A 21,790-nucleotide genomic window follows, 5' to 3' on the forward strand; every position below is an offset into this window, starting at 1 on the left:
CTGCTGAGCAGTAGGAAGCCCTCAACACGCACCACGTACATGGCCAAGTGGAAGCGGTTCTCCTGTTGGTGCGAACAACGAGCCATGTCCCCGTTGCAGGCACCCATTCCTCTCATTTTGGAATATCTCCTCTCCCTAAAACAGCAGGGGTTGGCGATATCTTCAATTAGATTTCACCTGGCCGCTATATCGGCCTTTCACCCAGGGGAACTCGCGTCCTCGGTATTCTCTAACCCGATGGTCGTTAGATTCCTCAAGGGCTTAGACCGGATGTACCCACAACAACGTCAGCCCGTTCAGACGTGGGACCTCAACCTGGTTCTCTCCAAGCTCACAGGTCCTCCATTCGAGCCACTGGCCACCTGTTCACTTTTGTACCTATCCTGGAAGACAGCCTTCCTTGTAGCCATCACCTCAGCAAGGCGCGTTTCTGAACTCAGGGCGCTTACATCCGAGCCCCCTTATACAGTTTTCCATAAGGATAAAGTGCAGCTTCGTCCACATCCTGCCTTTCTCCCTAAGGTGGTTTCTCCTTTTCATATCAACCAGGACATCTTTCTCCCGGTCTTTCATCCCAAACCACATGCCACTCGCCAGGATCAACGTTTGCATTCCCTGGACGTACGAAGGGCCCTGGCCTTCTATATTGACCGCACAAAGCACTTTAGAAAGACGACGCAACTCTTCGTTGCAGTGGCCGACCGAATGAAAGGCTCACCGGTCTCCTCACAACGCCTATCCTCCTGGATTACGTCTTGCATCCGGACTTGCTATGACCTGGCAGGTGTCTCAGCACCGCACCTCACCGCTCACTCCACGAGGGCCCAGGCTTCCTCGACGGCTTTCCTGGCACAAGTTCCGATCCAGGACATTTGTAGAGCAGCGGTTTGGTCATCAGTCCACACATTTACAGCTCACTATGCACTAGTGCAGCAGTCCAGAGACGATGCTGCTTTCGGATCAGCGGTTTTGCACACAGCAATGTCTCACTCCGACCCCACCACCTAAGTTGGGCTTGGGAGTCACCTAATGGAATGGATATGAGCAAGCACTCGAAGAAGAAAAGACGGTTACTCACCGTTGTAACTGTTGTTCTTCGAGATGTGTTGCTCATATCCATTCCAAACCCGCCCCCCGTCCCCACTGTCGGAGTAGCTGGCAAGAAGGAACTGAGGGGGCGCCGGGTCGGCTGGGGTATATATTCAGCGCCATGAAGGCGCCACTCTAGGGGGCTCCACAGCCGACCCGCCGGTGTTGCTAGGGTAGAAAATCTTCCGACGATCGTGCACGCGGCGCGCGCACACCTAATGGAATGGATATGAGCAACACATCTCGAAGAACAACAGTTACAACGGTGAGTAACCGTCTTTTCCTCTGTGGGACTTAAGTCTGGTGTTGACAAAACTAATGGTCCTGCCTTTAAACCTTTAGCTACTTGATTGTTGCTACATCTCTTGATCAAGGTAGCCTTTTTGTTGGTAATCATTTCAACCAGAAGAGCAGGCAGATTACATGCTCTACTGTATGAACCTCTGAATACAGTCTTCTACAAGTCTAAAGTTTACCTATGTCTTCATTCAACATTTCTCACAAAAGTAGTGTCTGACTACCACATCAATTAGGCAGTATATCTACCCTCTTTCTTCCCAAAGCCCCATGCTCAAGGACGAGGAGAGACTCCACACTACAGGTGTTAGATCATTGGTGGTGTTCTTGGACAGGACTACGCAGTTTAGATTGTCTTCGTAATTATTTGCAGCAATTGCAGACATAATGAAGTGGCTTCCGCTCTGTTATCAAAGAGTCTCATCCTGGATATCCCCCTATATATGCTTATGCTATGAATTGGACAGCGTAGCTCCAACAATCAGAGTATTAATACATTCAACAAAATCACACACAGCCTCTGCAACCGTTTTAGCTCGAGTGACTATCCTAGAAATTTGTAAAGCCTCAACGTGGTCTTCAGTCCATACTTTTGCCTCACACTAGGCCATCTCTCAGCAATCTAGAGATGATGCCAGATTTGCACATGTGGTCCTTTAGGCGTTGTTCAGGTAGACTCCGATTCTACTCTGGCTTCACCTGCTTGAGTGTCACCTGAAGTGGAATGGGCATGTGCAGTCACTTGAAGAAATGGTTAGTGATCTGTTCCATAACTGTTGTTTGAGACACGATGTACATATCATTCCATGACCCGTCCTCCTTCCCCTCTGTATTGGATTCTGTCCAGTAAGAATGAAATGAGGGAGGTCAGCAGTGGTTCTGCCCTTTAAACCATCGCGCAGCAGCAGGCACATGCACCATCTCAATGGGCATCACTGACGGAAAAATCTCCAACAGCGTACTGGGCGCACACACGCCTGAAGTGGAATGGACATGTGCAGCACATCTTGAAGAACAAGAGTTATGGAACAGGTTAGAAATGGTTTCTTTCCTCAGCATTTCCCTATACCGGTCAGTCCCAGATTAGCATAGAGTGTGTTGCAAAATGTGGTGTTGCTAATCATAGACCACTGCCAACACAGGGAGATGGTCAACTCCTGCACTGTCGTTGAAGGATACAGTGGTGCAGTATTTTACTGAGGAAGACAGCACCATTCATCAAGCAGATACGTGAATGACTGCTGATGGCAAAATAACATAACTTATCATTTGTCCAGAAGAACCTGTTGGTAGGAAAAATCATTTTAAACTCCTTAATCTAACTTCTTTGTAATTATAAACCAAAAGCATCAGATTTTTGAAGAACTAATTCTTTCTTTGCTTTGTAATTTAGGTTCTTGGTCAGCTTTTTTCATCCTTAAATATTGGTAGAAACAGTAAATTTACAAGTAGATTAACATTTATAAAGTTACTGTGTGAAATACCAAATGAGCACAATATTATTCAGAAAATATTTCCTTTTAGTCTTCATATTTCTTTGTCTGCTTCTCTGTGCAGACAAAGAGAGCCATCCACCTCGGAAGTTTCCTTCTGACAAGATATTTGAAGCCATTTCCTCGATGTTTCCGGACAAGGGTACAGCAGAGGAATTGAAGGAGAAGTAAGATTTGATTTCTTAAGAGGTGTTGGTACACTGCATAATATGGTACTTGGATTTCTGTACTGTCTAGAAAAGAGCTACAGTGGAACCCCATTTATCCGATTTTATTGGGACCAGAGCCAGATAGGATAAACAAAAATTTGTATAATCCAGAGAATGGGTGGAGCTTGGCTCAGATAATACGGAGAAGTGGATAATGGACTCTCAGATAAATTGGGTTCAACTGTATTAGTTTGTTGATGTTTAGAGTAGGATCTGACCTCTCTAGCCCCAAGATTGGGAAGTTATGAATAAACTGACTACAGCTGTACTGTTTATGTAGGTGATACTTGAAGGGTGGCTGTTTCAGACATAAGGGAAGGCAGTGTGGCCTAGTGGATAGAGCACTGGACTGGGACTCAGGAGACCTGGATCTTTTCCTGCCTTTGTCCCGGGCTACTGGGTGACCTTGGGTGAGAGCTGTCAAATTCGGATATGGGTACTGACCTTGTTTGTAAAGCATTTTGTGATCTACAAATGAAAAGTGCTATGTAGAAGAGGTGATGGTATTATTTATTATTGTTAGCCTTCGCTATAAGCAGCCAGAAATCTCTTTTGTATGGGTATATATTGTCCTCTTGGTATGGTGAAGGAAAGAGGAAATGCTTTGTTGCAGTGATCTTTTGGGGAGGAGGAGGGCGAGGGGGCTGGTGGAGGAAAGCATTTGGGAAAAAAACATTTTTGAAAAGTAAATACATCTCTTCCCTGTGATTCTCATTAATCCTGAGGCAGGGCGATGGGGGATAAGTACAGAGTTACTTAGTCATGCTTTTGAATGTAGCCTTTATTGATGTACTTTACGTAATATTTGATTTAAGTAATTGGGCTTTTGACTTAAGCTATAGTATCACAGACCAAAGATAACTTAACTTCACGTTTTTGCCAAGATAAATATTGTAGAACAATTTTTTTTAGTAGGCAGTTTATTGTAAGTGTCTAATGCCAGATTTTTCTTAGTTAAACCAGTAAGTCCAGAATAAATACATTAAAATCAGGAGTTACTTTGGATGTACAGTGGTGTTACAGCAAAACTTGACCCTTTCTGAATAGAATAAACAATGCCTTTTGTTTACTTTTCTTTTTGAAGATACAAAGAACTCACAGAGCAGCAGCTGCCAGGAGCTCTTCCTCCTGAGTGCACACCAAACATAGATGGACCAAATGCAAAATCTGTTCAGAGGGAGCAGAGTCTGCACTCCTTTCATACGCTCTTCTGTAGGCGCTGTTTTAAATATGACTGCTTCTTACATCGTAAGTGCAATAGCCTTTTTGTAAATCTACATTTCATTTTATGAGACCTCAAGAAACTCTAAAGTAGCCACAGAGTACAATACAGAATAAGAAAAGAGAACAATAGATGTGCTAAAATCTGCTAACAATAGACACGCTAACTTCCTTGTGGTGTGAAAATTGTAGTTTCTGATCTTTGAAATATTAGCTATATTATTTGGTGTAGTTTGATTTCATATTTGCATTTTGCAAGTTGATAGAGTGCCTGGCCTGTAGTGGTGTTCCCCTTTTACTTTAAATAAATAAATAAATAAAAAATTGTTTCCCAATACTATTCCAAAATTATCCTACTTATCTCTTTTTATCATAGGGAGATTGAAAACTGACCAGATGTGTGCTAGAAGGATTTGTTCTTTCCCTGTTGAGATTTTTTCGGTCCTCAGCAGGGGAAATGAATATCCATGAACTGCTTTATTCTTTTATTCTCTTCTGAGAACACACCAGAGGTTACTCCTAGCCCTCTTAGTCTTATGGAATGGAATTATTTTCAGAAAGGATGCCCTATTCAGTTATAATTCATATTGCCATACCTTTTGAAGAAATCTTTTAACAAAGTGTTGAGAGACAGTCAGTTTCCATTTCCAGGTGGGAACAATAAAGGACTTCCCTGAGTACCATCAGAGGAATGGTTCTTTTATTTCCTCATCCTGAAGCCAAGGGCCCAGGATGTGTGAAACAACTAGAGAATGAGTGCAAAGGATTTTGGACTGTCTGAATTTGACACCGAGGGGAGTACAATATACAATTACTTGTTAGTGAACTCAAGTAAAGAGACTCGTTAACCAGTAGCTTCCAAATGAGAAATTGTCTTGAAGTGATGACCCACATGAGGGTGCTGAAATCATAAAGGATTAGGCCAATAACTTCCGGTCTCAATTTTTTTTCCTGAGCTGGGGAGTTAGAGAAAATTTAATTTCTATAAAATAAGATTTGCCTGACCTGATACCAAAAACATAATACACTGAAGCAGGAAATTCAGCAGATCCAGTGTCTCTTTCTGAGCCCATTATAGGCACTGAAAACATTAGCTCTGGACCTGCATGTCAAAGAACTGATAGACCAGAAATAAGAATTTCCAAACAGGAAGTCTGTGCTGAACAGGTTCATGAAAATACTATATCCATTATGCAGAGAAGAGACACAGGTCTTCACTAAGAAGCCCCCAAGTACATGTTGCCATTCAAGGATGGCTACTTCCTTGATGGAACGATAGACATTTGAGATGTTAAGGTACTCTGGATACCCATCTTCAAGGTAGAATAATCTAGCACAGTGCTTAGATGGCTGCAGAACCTTGTAAAACCCCTAAGGCTGAAGATGAACATTCAGAGCTATCGTGCTCTACGTTCTTTTAGATGCAGCAATGCAATTTGTGTGTGATGCTACTTATATCTATAACAAAGGCAAAATCCATTGTAGTAAGGAAGCTGTGATCTGCCTGTATGGCCTAGCCCAGGGGTCAGCAACCTTTCAGAAGTGGTGTGCCGAGTCTTCATTTATTCACTCTAATTTAAGGTTTCGCGTGCCAGTAATACATTTTAACGTTTTTTAGAAGGTGTCTCTGTCTATATTATATAACTAAACTATTGTCATATGTAAAGTAAACAAGGTTTTCAAAATGTTTAAGAAGCTTCATTTAAAATTAAATTAAAATGCTGATCTTACGCTGCCGGCCCGGGGTTCCGTTCACCTAGGCCGGCAGCAGGCTGAGTGGGACCGACGGCCGTGACCCTAGCTGGCAAGGGGCCGGCAGCGTGCTGAGCGGGGCTGGCAGCCGGGACCCCAGACTGGCAGTGGGCTGAGCGGCTCAGCCCACTGCCGTCTGGGGTCCTGGCCCTGCCCACATAGAATGGGTACCTACCTTCTCCCTGGTTTGAGCCCATTCTCTTCCTCTCTCTCTCTCTGCACTGAGCTGAGGGCGGGAGTGCACTGAGCACAGGGTTGGGGGTGAAGGAGCAGGCTGGGGGTTGGAGTGTAGGGTCTGGCCAGGAGCTAGAATGAGGGAGGGGGCTCAGGGTTGGGGCAGAAGGTTTGGGTGTGGAGTGCTTACCTGTGCAGCTCCCATTTGGTGTGAGAGGTGTAGGTGGGAATGGGGGGAGGAAGAGGGCGGTGCAGGAGCTCCCATTTGGTGCTCAGGGTGGAGGTGGGGATGTGGGGGTGCAGGAGTCAGGGCAGAGGGCTGGGGCCATGTGAGGTCTGTGCAGGAGTTAGGGTGTGGGGGGGGCTGGGTATGTGTGGGGGTGCTGGAGTTAGGGCTGAGGTCGTGGGGGGTGCTGGAGTCAAGGCAGGAGGCTGGAGGTGGTGTGAGGGGGGTGCAGGGGTCAGGGCAGGGGGATGTGGGGGGTGCAGGGGTCAGGGCAGAGGACTGGATGTGTGTGAGGGGGTGCAGGGATCAGGCCAGGGGCTTAGGGGTGGGTGGGGGGTAGGGCAGGGAGCGAGGTGGGAGTTGGGACTCCTGGGCTCTGGGAAGGGGCTGGTGTCTGACGCTTGGGGGAGGAGTGCTGGGAGCGAGGACTCTGGATTCCTAGGTTTCCAGCTGGGCTCTAGTTGTTCAAGGGGATGGAGGGCAGACGGGCCTCACGGGCGCTGCAACTCCTGTGGGGCCGGGTCCCTCTTCCTGCCCTTGCCGGCGGGGCTGCTTCCCGGGCCACTCAGACTCCGCAGACACCAGGTAGCGGTATGGACACGCTAACCCGGAAACGCAACCTCCCACCGGAAGTGACAGAGGTCAGGAAAGCATGTGCAAATGCTGGCGGGAGGGGCAGAGAAGAGCGGGCCGGGCCAGGCAGGATTGTTAATGGCACGCTGCTGCCTGCTGGGGTCCCGGCCGCCGGCCCTGCTCAGTCTGCTGCTGGCCTGGGTTTGGCAGCGGGCTGAGCAGGGCTGGTGGCCGGGACCCTGGCAGGTAGCAGCGTGCCATTAAACATCGGCTTGCGTGTCGTCTTTGGCACGTGTGCCATAGGTTGCCAACCCTTGGCCAAGCCTTTAAAGGGCCACTTCTGTTTGGCAAAGAACTCTAGATACATGAAATCTGGGTTCCCCACACATCAAGCCTCAGAAATAGCAGTATTTCTTTCAGTCTAAACTTGATTAGATGCTGACACCCCAGAGGAGGAGAGCTCAATGTAACACACTCACACTCACTGTAAAGACCGTTCCTTTTGTCTCGACGGAGGTTGGAACAGCATTCCTCTTTGTTTGCCTTCAAGCAGATTGGCATGAAGATATGCTGACCCATGCAGTGTCAGATACCATAGTTGGTAGCCTTTGCCACTTCCTCAGTAGATCAGGCAACATGAGTTTGGGTCTCCATTGTCTTTAAATGAGGCTATTTAATAGACATCAGTTCTGAACTGGGGAGCCATGGATCAGTATTCACATCGCACTCCCCATCAGTGCCCGGCCTGGGCCAGAGAAGCTAATGATCCAGCCATCAGACCAAATTCAGTGATGAATTCTGGACACATGCTACCCCAGGCACATTTTGCATATGCTAAGTAGTAGTAGTAGTTCTAAACCCGGATATCTTATCCGGTTCACTTATTGCTGCCTCACAAAAAGGCAGAGCATCTAAAACACTTTGGCTCACCTATTGAAAATCTAGGGCATCATCCTGGTTTTCCCAGACCAAAGGGCCCATGTAGCACCCACTATGGATCCATAAATTTCAGTTTCCAGAAAAATGCAATGTATACCCAATGTATGTTGCAAGTTTCCCTGAAGTCACTGATCCATTCAGTCAACTCAGAATAGCTTCTGTTACGTTATCTGATTTCTATGCTTTTAAAATGTTCATCAGTCTCTTCTGTTTTTAAATTGTAAACAGTCATAAGGACATTCACCAAGGTGGTGATAGTACTTGTAGCAGCCTTGAAAGAAAAGCATATATTGAGATGATTGGCTGGCAAAATTGGGAAAGAAAACTAATAGGATGCCATTCCCACCTGTGCACCTTCCCAGAGTGCTATTGTTGGATTGTTAATTGAACAGAGAGCCCCCTATTCTTATCTTAGCAGTTAGTCTGCTTCAGCTCAGAAGCTGGCAGAGTTTTCTTAGCATGGCACAGGCATGGCATATTTCAGTGTCAGATACATGTCTTCCTGTATGCTCTTAGTCATTGGCTGTAGAATTGCATGTACTGGGATCCATGGCAGTGAAAATGTAAGTGGTACCTTGTCCCGCTTCTGTAGGACAATGCTGCAGTCCTTTCTGCTCTCCCACTGGGAACCAAAATGTAACTTTTTTTTCAAATGTTGGCTGTGGTTCTCTTAGGTGGTGGTTGATAACATTAACTTGGGGAAAAGGATGTAAACTGGGTCATTCCCATGGGAGAACTTTGAATATATCTGATCTATTGGAATGTAGTATTGTGCCCATCTTTCCAAATAACTGCTCAAAGCAAATGGGCTGCAAAGGGGGGAGGGGACGGGGGGGACATGGTTGATCAACTACCTCCATATGAGACGGGTGAGACTTCTGATACAGGCTTCCCAACTAGTCATTTTGAGTGCAGTGTGATGGCACAGTTGCCTACATAAATAGGCAGGGAGACCCAAAAAGATGGCCAAAGAACAGCACATGCTGTTGACGTGGAAAAAACACCCACTAGAACTGTCCGCTACTCTCCTAGCAGAGAATTGAAACAACATGAAAGACTAGCTAAGCAGACAACATATGTCTAGTGGAATGAAAAATCAGTCACAAGCTGTTCAGGGCAGTATGGGGAACAACATATTGATCTGATTAATACTAAAGCAACAGGATGTCTTGAGTATTTCAGAAGTTCAGAGAATAAATATGGTATTCCCTATTCAGTTTTGAGGGAATAGATGTCTAAAAGTTGAATTTACCTTGGCATATAGGTATTCCTGCTCCGGCCCATGGTGAGGAAGGTACTACAAAAGATAGCCAGGCCCACAGAACACATTGTCCTCATAATTGAGGAGTGGCCAAAATGACACTAGTTCACAGAATGGGTGAATCTGCAATTATCATTTTGGCTTCCAGCAATAAACCTCCTCACATTGGACTTTGTCATCCACAGTGATCAAACTCGCTTCAAGGATATGGCATGGCTGTAAATAAAGGTCAGAATATCCTACAGTACCATTTTAATCTTGATAAATAATCTATCCTGTTGCAGTATGAGAATTTGGAAGGTAGTGTGGCAATATAGGTGTTATTCCTGTGTTCATATATCCTGGAATTTTGGCAGGACATGGGGATGAATGCTGGCTCACTGAAAATTAATTCAGCAGGAACTGTAACCTTTCAGGTTCATGCAGATAATGTGCCATTGGGGGCTCATTGCATCAGTTTTTATTTAAAAAAAAAAAAAAGACTGAAGAAATTGAGACTGGTAATCAAGCCATAATGAAAAGGTAATTTGGTCCTACCTGCTATCTACAAGCTTCCTTCCTACATAGTTTTTCATCAGGACAAGGTAGCACTTAAGATAGCGCCACATGTTTTTTTTTTTTAATGAAGTTCCCCTCTGCTTTCCTTCAGAAGCAGGATGTATTTGCTACTTTCCTTGTCCTACCCCCAGTAACAACAAAGAAGCAAGATGGCATTGTTTGAATAGAACTAGAACTTCAAAAATGTATCTGAAAAGAACCCAGAAATTCAGATTGTCTGAGACACCTTTCATTTTATATGAAGGCGTTAAAAAAGGACATCTAGCCAAATCGACCTTGTTGAATTGGGACTAAACAACTAATTGGCAAAGTTTACTTCAGTAGTGAGAAGATAGTGTTGGCAGCGTTTAGGGTCCACTCAATATTAATGAGCTGCCTCTTGGACAAAGCAGATGCATCTCTGATAGCAATCTGTTAAAATGCCACTGTGTGCTACCTTCACACCTTTGCTGAGCACTGCAGGGTGAAGTCAAGACCTTAGCAGATGCAGTTTTTGGAGGAAATGGAGAAGCCCATTGTGGAGTGCTAATTCCACCCTATAGCAATCAGAATGCTACTTTGGGAGGTCCAAGAGTCTGGAATGGCATAGAGAATCAGAGAGAATGGAAATTACCCACTTGATCTGTTTTTCTTTTTAATCCTCCTGTTTATCAGTCCAGACTCCCTTCTTATTGAGACTAGCACCACTTTATATAGTTTCAAGTTTTTATCCAAATATTTTGAATTTCTAATAAAATATTGGAAAGAAGTTATCATTAACTTTTGAAATGTCAAGTACACTTGATGATCTGGGTACCCCTTTATATACAGGCGATGACATTACTGGAACAGCGTGTATTACTGTCTTCTTTTGCTCGTAGTTATACCGAAGGGTCTGGAATAACAGAATTTAGAAGAAGGATAATTATTGGGTATAGAGAACTTCCCAAAAAAGCTTGTTTATGGTACAGATGTACATTCCAGACTAAAATACTGCCTATGTGTTTGCACCTTCATAAATATTAGGAATGAGTAAGGTCTTGACGATTGTGAGCCAATTGGGGACAGTGCAGATCACAAATCCCAGGAGAATGATTCCAATCTTGATTGAAGAGATCCGGCTATGGAATGAACTTTCAGACTCTAGCATTCCTAGGAAACTGAAACCTCCCGCTGTTGGGGGGAGAAAAACAACAACAAAAACTTTCCACTATTGCAAGAATGACATTCACAATATTGACATCCCTTCTATGCAGATGGGTCCTCTCCCCTGGCCCCCCCATCAGAAACCAACCAACAGCAACAAAAAATACCCAACACAGTTTTGACTGACTGATAAAATTCTCATGGTGTAGTTTTTAATTGTATGTTCACTCCTGATGCACCTTTTTTTTCAGATGTCTGTGGTGATGTGTGTTAAAATGCTGAAATGCCTAGTTTGTAATAGAACAGAAGCACAACAGCAGAGATTTGTCTTTTTTGGTTTCGTTTTTTAAATTTGCTTTTGTGCAGACCAGGGAGAAAATAATTGGCACACATTTTTAGGACAAATATAGCCACACCCATAAGAGGTCATAATGGAAATGTTCACATGTGAAACTGATACATATAACTATAAAATAGTTCTGATTTCTGCAGATTTCTACAGTCTTGTAAACCACTTGCAACCAATGTTCCCAGCTGTATTCTCAAATTACTGCAGAGCCATTTTCCTTGTAGATTGTTAATATAGAAGAAAGTAAAAGTATTTGAGAACAATAAAAAGTCCGTATTTTCAGCACTAAACATTTTAAATACGGAAAGACTTGCTTTTCCTCTGTGTTATTGCTTTCTGTTTTCCTGCTTCCCTTCATTATTTTTAGAAACTGAAAAATAACGTTTAAAACTTCTGGTATTAAATATTTTGAGGTATAAAATTTCTTTGAGTGTGTATTTCATATATTTAATGTACAAAACATCTGAACACATCAAGGATGTATAGGTGTAGAAACTACATACAATATTAAAGCTATAAACTTCAATGTAGGGGAAAAAGAAATGTTAAAGTTAAGTATAATGCATACTTCAAAGGGGGCAGAGCTGAAGTTGTGCATTTATCCTGAACTTTGACACTTCCTAGTAACTGAGAGTTCAACAATGCAGCTATTACTTCTAAATATAGTGTTTGGTAAGGAGTTATTTAACATTTTTGGGACACCTGGTGGTAAGAACTTTTTAACTAAAATAGTATTGTTAATATTTTATTTGATATTATAAAGCAATGTAAAGACTTATGGTGCTTAAGAATCACAATTTCAGACATCAGATTACAAAGCCTACATGGAGCAATACAAAGTTTTTGGGAACAGTCTGAGTCTCATGAATGTTCTCTCTCCCCCGCCCCCCATTATTATTATTATTTTATTTTTTTAATTTGTACTTACTAAAGCCTCAACTGGGCTTTATTGGTATCTATTGGGTTTAAATTGGAGCCAAATATACCAATTCCTTTTAGGTTGTGGGATTAAAAAGTACCCTAGAACTACACTCATTTCAAAGAGGATAGCAGGTCCTGGTGTAAATTGGTGCAGCTCTATGTCAGTCTTTGGCGCTACATCGGTTTACATCAGCTGAGGATCTGGCTTAGCATGTTTAGTGTTTCAATCTTTGTGATATTGAGTTCAAACTCTTCGTTGTATTTTGCTATATGTACTACCATAGTCTAAAATGTGTTATCTTTTGTGCTTCAGAATTGTGCAATCTGAGAATCAGATTTTCACTATGGAATTAAATGCTTGCCATTGAGACTTGACGTACGATCTTGTGAATGCACAGCAATTGCTTTTACATCTTAACTGTTGCTGCTTGAAAATAATTCATGTTATTCAGGTTTTCCCTATACTAAATTGAGGGAGAAATGTAAACACTGCTGTTATGTTAATATGGCAAAATTGTAAAAGATCTTTAATAGCCTTAAAATAAATATTAGTCAATGTATACTAGAGGCTAAATGAAGGCTAGTTATCCTTTCAGAGCCTGATTCTCACTCTAGGAATTAAGTAGAGTCATGGAGGGCTGTATTAGTCCTCCACACTGGGGTTAGTTTAACCTAATTTGTATAGTAGCTTAAAAAAAAAAAAAAAAAATCAAAACCCTCCCCCTAAAATAATGGTTAATTTTCTGAGTTGGGTAGCGGAGCACTGTGAATTCAAGGCAGGCATCACAATGATCACATTTTCTTTTAATTAAAGAACAATACCATGTTGTATTTAATAGCACTTGTAAAAATATTTGTTTTCTTCATTGTGTATAATAGCCTACTGGAAATATAAGTGACATTCAGTTTCTTACCAATTTTTTCCCCTCTGTCATTGGATTCCTCTGAAAAAGAGTTGATTTTTTTTAATCTTCCTTCCTGGCTATATTTGTTCAGTTCAGGCGTAGTTAATACAGAAAGCTATCAGTGAGGTAGCTTATCTAGATTATGCTTCCATGGTGACCCTGATCTGTGGTTAAGAGGGCTAAGTATCTTTTGAACAAATGATCATATGAATGTCTCTTGAAATATTGACGGTGAACCACAGAACAGAAGTGTGTTCTTCATTGCTTTTTTATGATGTATAAAGATGACCTCAGAGGTGGTATTTAATCTTCATGCACACACTCTTACAAAGAAATTGGAAACATTTAGGTCATTTCAGTTTTTCCCGTAAATACTGGAGAACTAATTGAATAATCATCAGGCTGCATGTGGAATTTTCAAAAGCACCTACATAATTTAGAACACACGTTCTATTGACAGTGTAGCTGCGAGTTTCCCACACTACTTAGGATCTTACAGCAAAAAGAGGAAAGTCAAGATATTCGAAAGGGCTTGTTTTTTTTATTGTATTTTTGTGTGGTGAAGAGTTCTTTTGAGGTGGTCTTCGGCCGTCAAAGGAACAGTTAAGGGAATGATTAAAGCTCATTTTGCATCTATGCGAACACTGAAGTGTCATTTACACTAAGCTTTCAGAGCAGTGTAAAGGGGCCTGGAAGTGGGTCTAGTAAAAATTGGCTCCCACTTTTTAAAGTTCCAGAGGTTTAATGGAAATGAGAACTTTGATGATAATTGAAAAAATCAGGATTGATTGCCTAGTTGTCAATCCCTATTTGTCCTGGTCTTGAAGCAGGAAAGAGCATGTCCTTGATGGAAAGTCTGTGAATAAGAAGCCACAAGTACTCCTGTTCTTTTTGTGAATAAGAAGTTTGACTCCCACTGGTAGTACCAATGCTCTGTCTGAAAGAGGGTGGGGGAAACAAAACTAACCCAGGACATTGCCCCTGGTGTGTGTGTGTGTGTGTGTAAGAGAGAGAAAAGGGTAATCATTTTTACTTAAGTGATCTGAATAGGTGGAAACACATACTATAAGTTATCAGCTTTGCACAATTTTACTTGCCCACTCTTTTTTTATTTTTTTTAAATGGTAAATAAAATACCATTTAGGTTTTTCTTTCACTATTACTATGGTTGCCATCAGGCCACTTTTGGTGAAGTTCAGATAAATTTTCAATTTTGTAAGTATTTGTGAAACACATTTAAAAATACTTATTTGAGAAATATTTTTGTTTTACAGCATTCCACGCAACTCCTAACACTTACAAACGGAAGAATACAGAAACAGCAATAGATAATAAACCTTGTGGACAGCATTGTTATCAGCATCTGGTAAGATAACTAACTTCATTGGGTAGATGGAGAGTTGAGAGTTTTTTTTGTACTTTCTATTTAGCAAAAAATAAAAATCAAGTGTTGAAAAAGGTTAAGCCCATAGTGAAATGAATCCAGTTAAGCCATACTATGCAGTGCTGTAGGAAACTCTGTTGATGACTAAGGTCCCATGTGGTGTTAGGAGATACTGTGCTAATGAAGATGTGAAATTTAGGTGCTAGCAACTTGCAGTCAAAGTTTTCATAGCACTTTTCACAAAAGTAAGGATAGTGACTCCAGTGACCAGGCCAAAAGTTCAAATTGGGAAGTTGAATTATTTCATATGAAAGTACGTACCTCTAACAATGTGAGTATATGGTTACCATATTTCAGGACCCGGCCAAAGGGGCAGCTGGAGGAGAGGGGGGAGCTGGAGGCATGTGTGTGTACTGGGAGGGAGTATTTGGGGGGGTGTTGGAGGGGTTTGTGTGTATAGTGGGAGGGGCACCTGGAGGGGGGAACCTGCTGCCTCACTCTCCAGGTGCGGGGGCTGTGTGTTGCTCCCTGTAGTGGTGGCAGGGCAGCTGTTGCAGGCCCAGAACAGAGCACCTGCAGTCTGTCAGCACCTTCCTGCCTCTCCCCTTCCCCAAGACTGGGAGCTGGGGCTTGGGTGGGTAGGATCCAGCAGCTGTGGCTGCAGGGGGAGGGACCAATGTCGGCATGGAGATAGCTCTTTCTGAACTGCAACCTCTGTTTGCAAAAATCCGGACATTGCCTCTTATTTGAAAAAGCGCCCGGACAGAGGGTGGAGGATCAAAAACAAGAAAACGTTTGGGGAAGACCCAGATGTATGGTAACCCTATGTGAGTATCTTCCTCTCTCAGTAATGCACTGTTAACAGGCCCAATCCTGAGCTGGGACTTGTCTACTGACCTTTTACCGCAGGTGTAAGAGATTTATGAACTGAGCCCTGATCTGTAATTTATCTGTCATAAATTTCATAAACTGCAGGGATTTGTTTCATTGTCAGGGAGGGTCTCCACCAATGTTTGTGTCCCTTAAGAAGCTGATATGGTTGAGGGATGGAGAACTTAGTTGATATAGTTTCAAACCCCACCCCACTTCTCTCAGTTTTGAGGGTTATTTTTGTAGGAGAAATAATTTTCTAATCCAAAAATTGTTTGCTATACATTCTCTCAATCATATCCATCTCAAAGAAAATGAGAGCAAATACTATGCTGTATTAATCTTTCCCTGTAATACCAGACCTCTTTTAGCTATAACACCTTAGCAGTTCCCAACATTTGTTTTTGGCAATGGACTTTATGCTGGAAAATTTTTATTTGTCCATCATCAAAGATGAAAGTATTTTTTTCATTTCTTTAAGTCAAAGTGAAAATAGAATGTGGGTACTAATATCAAAGCTAAGTAAATTGATATCTCAAACTGTGTGTACTTTATTGATGCACACAGTAAAGATCATGAGCATGAGACGACTCAAAAGCATTGTGGATAAACATTTTTAGATTTATATTAAAATATGTAAATAGTTATTTTAGCTGAAACCTGCTGTGTAAATTATGCATTTTTTCATGATTCGGGCTTTGGCTTTAAGTGACTAGTGATCCATTCTCACCTCTCACCTCCCCAAATTAAAACATTTCAAACCCATGTACTGAAGACTCTATTATTCTTTATTTAGGAAGGGGCAAAGGAGTTTGCAGCTGCTCTGACTGCTGAGCGAATAAAGACACCACCAAAGCGCCCAGGTGGCCGCCGAAGAGGAAGACTTCCAAATAACACCAGCAGGCCCAGCACACCAACAATAAATGTGTTGGAATCAAAGGACACAGATAGTGACAGGGAAGCAGGAGCAGAAACTGGAGGTGAAAATAATGATAAAGAGGAAGAAGAGAAGAAAGATGAAACATCCAGTTCCTCTGGTGAGGCCAATCAATGCTTTAATAAGAAATGGATTGTGTGGAGGGGTCTCAAACCATAATTAAGCAACCTTAGAAGCCACATATTTTTGGATGTATTTGGACTTTTAATTTAATTAGAAGATATGGGACAGTATCTTTATCACAGAGAGCCTTATAATGAAAGTTCAGAATAACTTCATTTGTCTCCTGAATACTTTCAGAAGCTAGACTGTGCTACTGTGCTAGACTGTGAATTCTGCCCACTGTCTGATTATAGCTTTTGTCTGTAGATGTGTAAAAACTTCTGTATGTGGTGTCTTCTCACTAAAAAAACCAGGACTTTGTTCTGTTACAGTTCACACATAACTTGATGTTTTTAAGAGTCATGGAAACTTAAATTGTGAGGGAAGCCTCAACCTGATTGATGCTCTTGATGTTGCAGAGGCAAATTCTAGGTGTCAGACACCAATAAAGATGAAGCCAAATATTGAGCCTCCTGAGAATGTGGAATGGAGTGGTGCAGAAGCCTCGATGTTCAGAGTTCTCATTGGTACCTACTATGACAACTTCTGTGCAATTGCTAGATTAATTGGGACCAAAACATGCAGGCAGGTAAGAAGTGAAAATTGCTTATTTAGGTGGCAGCATGCTATTTTCAAAACTGGATAGAAAATATATGTTAATACTCATTCTTATAAGAGAATTTATTAACCAACTTGGTTTTCCTGAGAACCCTGTCTTCTCTGATTTTTAAAAATTTGTACAATGAATTTTAGTGATTTCAATGTATCATACAATTTAAAATACACAGCTATTTTTATTTGATCATTTAAGATCAAATAAGATCAAATAAGAAATATATCTATAAAGGGAAGAAATGTTGTGGCTTGTTATAATTTGTAAGGTGTTGGAGGAAATCATTCTAACATAATAGAAAGCTTCATTTTCTATAAGTGAGATATATGTTATGGTATCTCTTGCTAGGTGTATGAGTTTAGAGTAAAAGAATCTAGTATTATTGCTCCAGTTCCTGCTGAAGATGTTGATACTCCTCCAAGAAAGAAGAAGAGGAAGCACAGGTAAATCTGTTAATAAATAACCTTAGAAGCTAAACATGATAACCCATAGGACAGGGGTTCTCAACCTTTTTTCTTTCTGAGCTCCCCCAACATGCTATAAAAACTCCACGGCCTACTTGTGCCAGAACTGTTTTTATGCACATAAAAGCCAGGACCAGTGTTAAGGGGTAGCAAGGAGGACAACTGTCTGGGGCCCCATGCAGCTAAGTTGCTCAGGCTTCAGCTTCAGCTGTTGGCTCGGGGCCCCAGGCTTCAGCCTCATGAGGTGGGGCTTTGGCTTTCTGCCCTGGGACCCAGCAAGTCTAATGCCAGCCCTGTTTGGCAGACCCCCTGAAACCTGCTCCCAAGGGGGCCCCGGACCCCTGGTTGAGAACCACTGCCAAAGGAGACTTATTGAACCAGCAGTATACAAGTAAGGTCTTTGAAAGAAAAGGCTGCTTATTTATTCTCCTTATTCCTTTGCTTTCAAAGAACATAAATGAAACAAAATTGACCAATTTCTCAAAAAAAAAAAAAAAAAAAATTGATTCCTTGAGGGTTTTTTAGAAATAACACTTCAATAACGAAGTCATGTGACTATAATATGTCATTTCCCAATAGTCTGAATCAGTAGTGAACAGAAGATATTCTGCAGATTAGTATGCAGATTTTGTCCATATGGTAAAATGTAATGCTTCAAACAAGCAATAACCTGTAATATGCTGGAAAAGTAAGACACACATCCTCCCTTTAAAAAACAAAACAATTCTTGATCACCTACATAGACTCAGACATTCCGGCTTATTTACCAGCTAGATACTTAGTTAAAGAACCATGCTAGGAGGCTACTAAAGTTCCAGTACAAGACAAAGGTCATATGGCAACTTATCTACGTTTATTGATATAAGTGATAAGGAAAGCTGTTATAAGGCTCTTTCTGAGGATATAAAAAGCCCATCCAAAATTAACTTTCTAAAAGTTTTTTAAAATGCCCCTCTTTCTCCCCCCCCCCCCCCGTGTCATGTCTATCTACTTTGCAACATCTGAACACTTTTGATAGTGACAATTTCTTAACTAAAAATCTGGGGTCCAACAGAAACCCAAGCATGGGACAATTCTGTGTGTGTTCTGGTGAATGTTTTTATTCCTAGAAGGGTGAGAGGCGGGAAAAAAGGAAGAGAGAATCCGCAGTAGCCAAGAGATCTTCGAAAAACTTCTTTCTATTTTTCCCAAATAGCTGCCCGTTTCTCCCCTCCCCCTACTTTTTCCAGCAATTAATCCCCGATACTTTCCTGGCTCCTCTCTACCTGTTTCATAGTCTTCTTGCTCAAGGAGGGCCTTCCATTGATCTTAGTGCAGAAGCTTCAACAGTGATAAAATGAACTGATTGCTTGTAGTGTAGAGAGACAATCAAACCAGGGTAGAAAAGGGGGTCAGTGAGCAGCTGGAAGCGGTCCTGCTCTGTTCAGATCACAATAGTACCATTGCTCCCTCTGCTTCATAGCTCTCAACTGTCCTGAGGCATTTGGTGGGCAAGATTTTCAAAATCTGAAATTGTCCAGCCAAACTGGACAGTTGGCAGCTCTGTCTAAGAATGTTGTTAGCTTTGAATTCTGTTTTTCTCTGTTCTGGTTCATTGGGTGGGGAAGTGCTATACACCAATGTGTTCTTTCTGACTGGTTGCCAATGTGTCAGTGATAAGTGATTTCAGGGGGTCTTTACTGCTTTTACAACATCTCATTGGATTTTGCATTTTACTATGTCAGCTCAAAGGTTAATGGGTTACTTTTCCTCCTATGTAAGAAGCATCTTGAGTAAAACAAAACAATATTGTCAACACTTGTTCATGATGGTTTTCTTGTTTCTCTGCCTCCTTGGGAGAGATGCAGCTAGAGGTTTACAAGTGGCTGAAACACTGTGAATGAAGAGGTAGAAAGTGTTCTTTATGTTGTTTCCAGTCTAAATCTACTGTACTGGAGCCAGGCTGCTTAAATTGTGTTGAACAACCTGTCTCTGACTCGCCTAATTTTGGGACATGGCTTCCATTGCAGGCTCTTCAGAGCCTGCTGCACGCTCCAGTTCCTTTCTGCCAGAAGACAGCAGAGAGCCTGAAGAACAATTCATAGTGGCTTCCTACGTTCACTGGCACCATCCTTCCGAAGGAGAACTCCATTCGTAGAGGAGAAAAAGCAGCAGCAGCAGGCTCAGTTAAGAGCCTTTGTAACATCTTTCCTACCTGACTTTTTTCATTAAGCTTTCTGTTCAGTCTGGGTGGCCCCTCTACCAATATGCTGAAGCCATCTTGCAAGCCAAACTGCTACTATTTACTCCACATGAGCACTGCCAAACTTAACTTCCTGCAGCATCGGGTTCCCACACCATCTTAGCATGCCAGTCTGCTCAAAGAATGGAAAGCCTAGCAGGAGATACAGCCTGCTCATTGCTGAGAGCAGTTTCCTTCTCTCATTACTATGCCAAAGTCTTTTAGATTCCTGATAATGCTGTGCTAAAGAGAGAGGAAAACTTTCTTTTTTACACCTCTGCTGTAGGAGCCTAATAACTTCAGTTGTCCTGAGGTGTCTTTTTATGTACCATCTCTGCAGCCCAACAGTTTGTAAAAGCTATTCTTCCTAATTAAACCGAGAAGACAGCTCTGTATAAGAGACAACCAGTTTAACAACTTAAATAAAGAGCAACAATTCCACCAACTCAAAAGAATGTGACCATACACTGAGATGAGAAGAAATTGGTACTCTAGTCATTCGTTCTGACATGTTTACATGCATATCTAGTTGATATGAATGAAATAGTCAGTCTCCCTCTGATCTCACTGGATTAATAATGATCAGCTGTAATGAGTTGTTTTCCCTCATTAAATAGGACTTGACTTGATTTCTTAGACTAAACTTAGGTGAAGAAATATTCTTGATGATTTTCTATCCAGATAGATTTCATTTGAATTCTTCTTTCTGTCCTTATTCTTCAGGGATTGGTTCTTCATTGCACCTAGCTATAGCTTTTCCATATTATTCTGCCCAGGATACTGAGTATCTTGGCCAAAGTATCATCGTGGCCTGGCAAGCAGTGTGGCTGATGTCTTGACCCAAATTACTTGCATTCCCCTGTAAAAGGCTGCATCTTTAGAGCGAGTCTAGACACGGCATCTTTAAGGAGTCTAATGAGAACAAAAGCAGAAAAGCCAAAACCTGCTTTTCCAACCGATCTAACTGCATATATCAGTTGAATTTTCATTTCTAAACTCAAGAGACCGATTCAGTGTTGTCCTCATGCCTTTACTATGGATAGATTTTAGCAGTTTCCCCAGAAATGTCTATAGCTGCTATCCAGTTGATGTCAGCATCTTCTGGATTTTTAGCCTGAAAAGTCAACATATTTGACAAACAATTTCAGTAATCAGAAGTGAACATAATCCAGAAGCATTCAGTTATTAAATGCACAGGCAGGCAGGAACCAGATGTAGAGATCAGTTTGTCTCCCACTTTGTTGGAGATCAGTCATCAGTAATTGGCCTATTGTTCCTGATACCTGGATTTAGGAATAACACTTGTGAATGCTTTCTCACCTTCCAACATGTATTTATATACTGAAATTGCTCTTGCCTGGAAGATTCTCCAAGTACCACTTCTTGGTAAGCCTACCTCATCTGGCTTGATGTTTGCAACACCTCCTGACTATTACTGGGGAGAATGGGAGAAGTGGCATGTACAGTAAGAGGAAATTACTCACTAGTAATTGTCTGTCATGGTCCAGTATTTATTCCATCCTACATCCCTTGGGAAACATCATTTGAAGTTCCTCTATTTTATACTATCCTACTACTACTTTGCTGTGGAAATCTCCCACTTGACACTTTTGCCTCTTTGCTTCCTGGTAGTTGAAAATACAACATTGTCTTGTGTTGCTGAGTAGGATGGGAGAAGAGATAACAAATAGAATTACTGGTGAGAAATCTCTCACCCCTACCACTTGTCCTATCCCCAGTATGTCACTCGTTGAGGCCATTAAAGGAAAGGTGCAGTGCTTCCAGGCAACCTTCCACCTCTTAGTCATTCAGTTTCTGAAAGCCACCATGCTAATCTTAGGGTTTATGTTGCCACCCATCGCCAGTATCAAAGAGCACTAGTCAGACCTCTAGTTATCCCAGTTGGCCCATGTTGAAGCAGTCACTTGGTCGCTAATGTCATCTTTAATTCCCTCTCTGAACTCATCACAATATACCTTTAATCCTTTACTCTCAAAGTACTGTTTTGGTGGCCCTAGTCTTCTTCAGAAGTGTCAGTGAGCTGGCATAATTCATCACAACTTCCATATCTAATTTTCTACCACGTAAAGTTATTTTTATTTTGGTT

The 21,790-nt window shown here is 41.9% G+C and overlaps 1 protein-coding gene across 4 annotated transcripts in view; it reads left to right on the top strand.

Moving 5' to 3' along the window:
• The window catches only part of EZH2 (enhancer of zeste 2 polycomb repressive complex 2 subunit), a 92,099-nt gene that overhangs the window by 58,092 nt on the left and 12,217 nt on the right, over nucleotides 1-21,790 (top strand). For all 4 annotated transcript variants that reach the window (XM_054019325.1, XM_054019324.1, XM_054019327.1 and 1 more), the window contains 6 exons: nucleotides 2,944-3,046; nucleotides 4,173-4,336; nucleotides 14,367-14,458; nucleotides 16,143-16,383; nucleotides 16,805-16,974; nucleotides 17,347-17,441. In XM_054019325.1, the coding sequence (XP_053875300.1) occupies nucleotides 2,944-3,046; nucleotides 4,173-4,336; nucleotides 14,367-14,458; nucleotides 16,143-16,383; nucleotides 16,805-16,974; nucleotides 17,347-17,441 (865 nt within the window). The remainder of the gene's footprint in view (nucleotides 1-2,943; nucleotides 3,047-4,172; nucleotides 4,337-14,366; nucleotides 14,459-16,142; nucleotides 16,384-16,804; nucleotides 16,975-17,346; nucleotides 17,442-21,790) is intronic.

The sequence above is a fragment of the Malaclemys terrapin genome, chromosome 2 (assembly GCF_027887155.1).
Source record: "Malaclemys terrapin pileata isolate rMalTer1 chromosome 2, rMalTer1.hap1, whole genome shotgun sequence".
Classification (NCBI taxonomy): domain Eukaryota; kingdom Metazoa; phylum Chordata; order Testudines; family Emydidae; genus Malaclemys; species Malaclemys terrapin.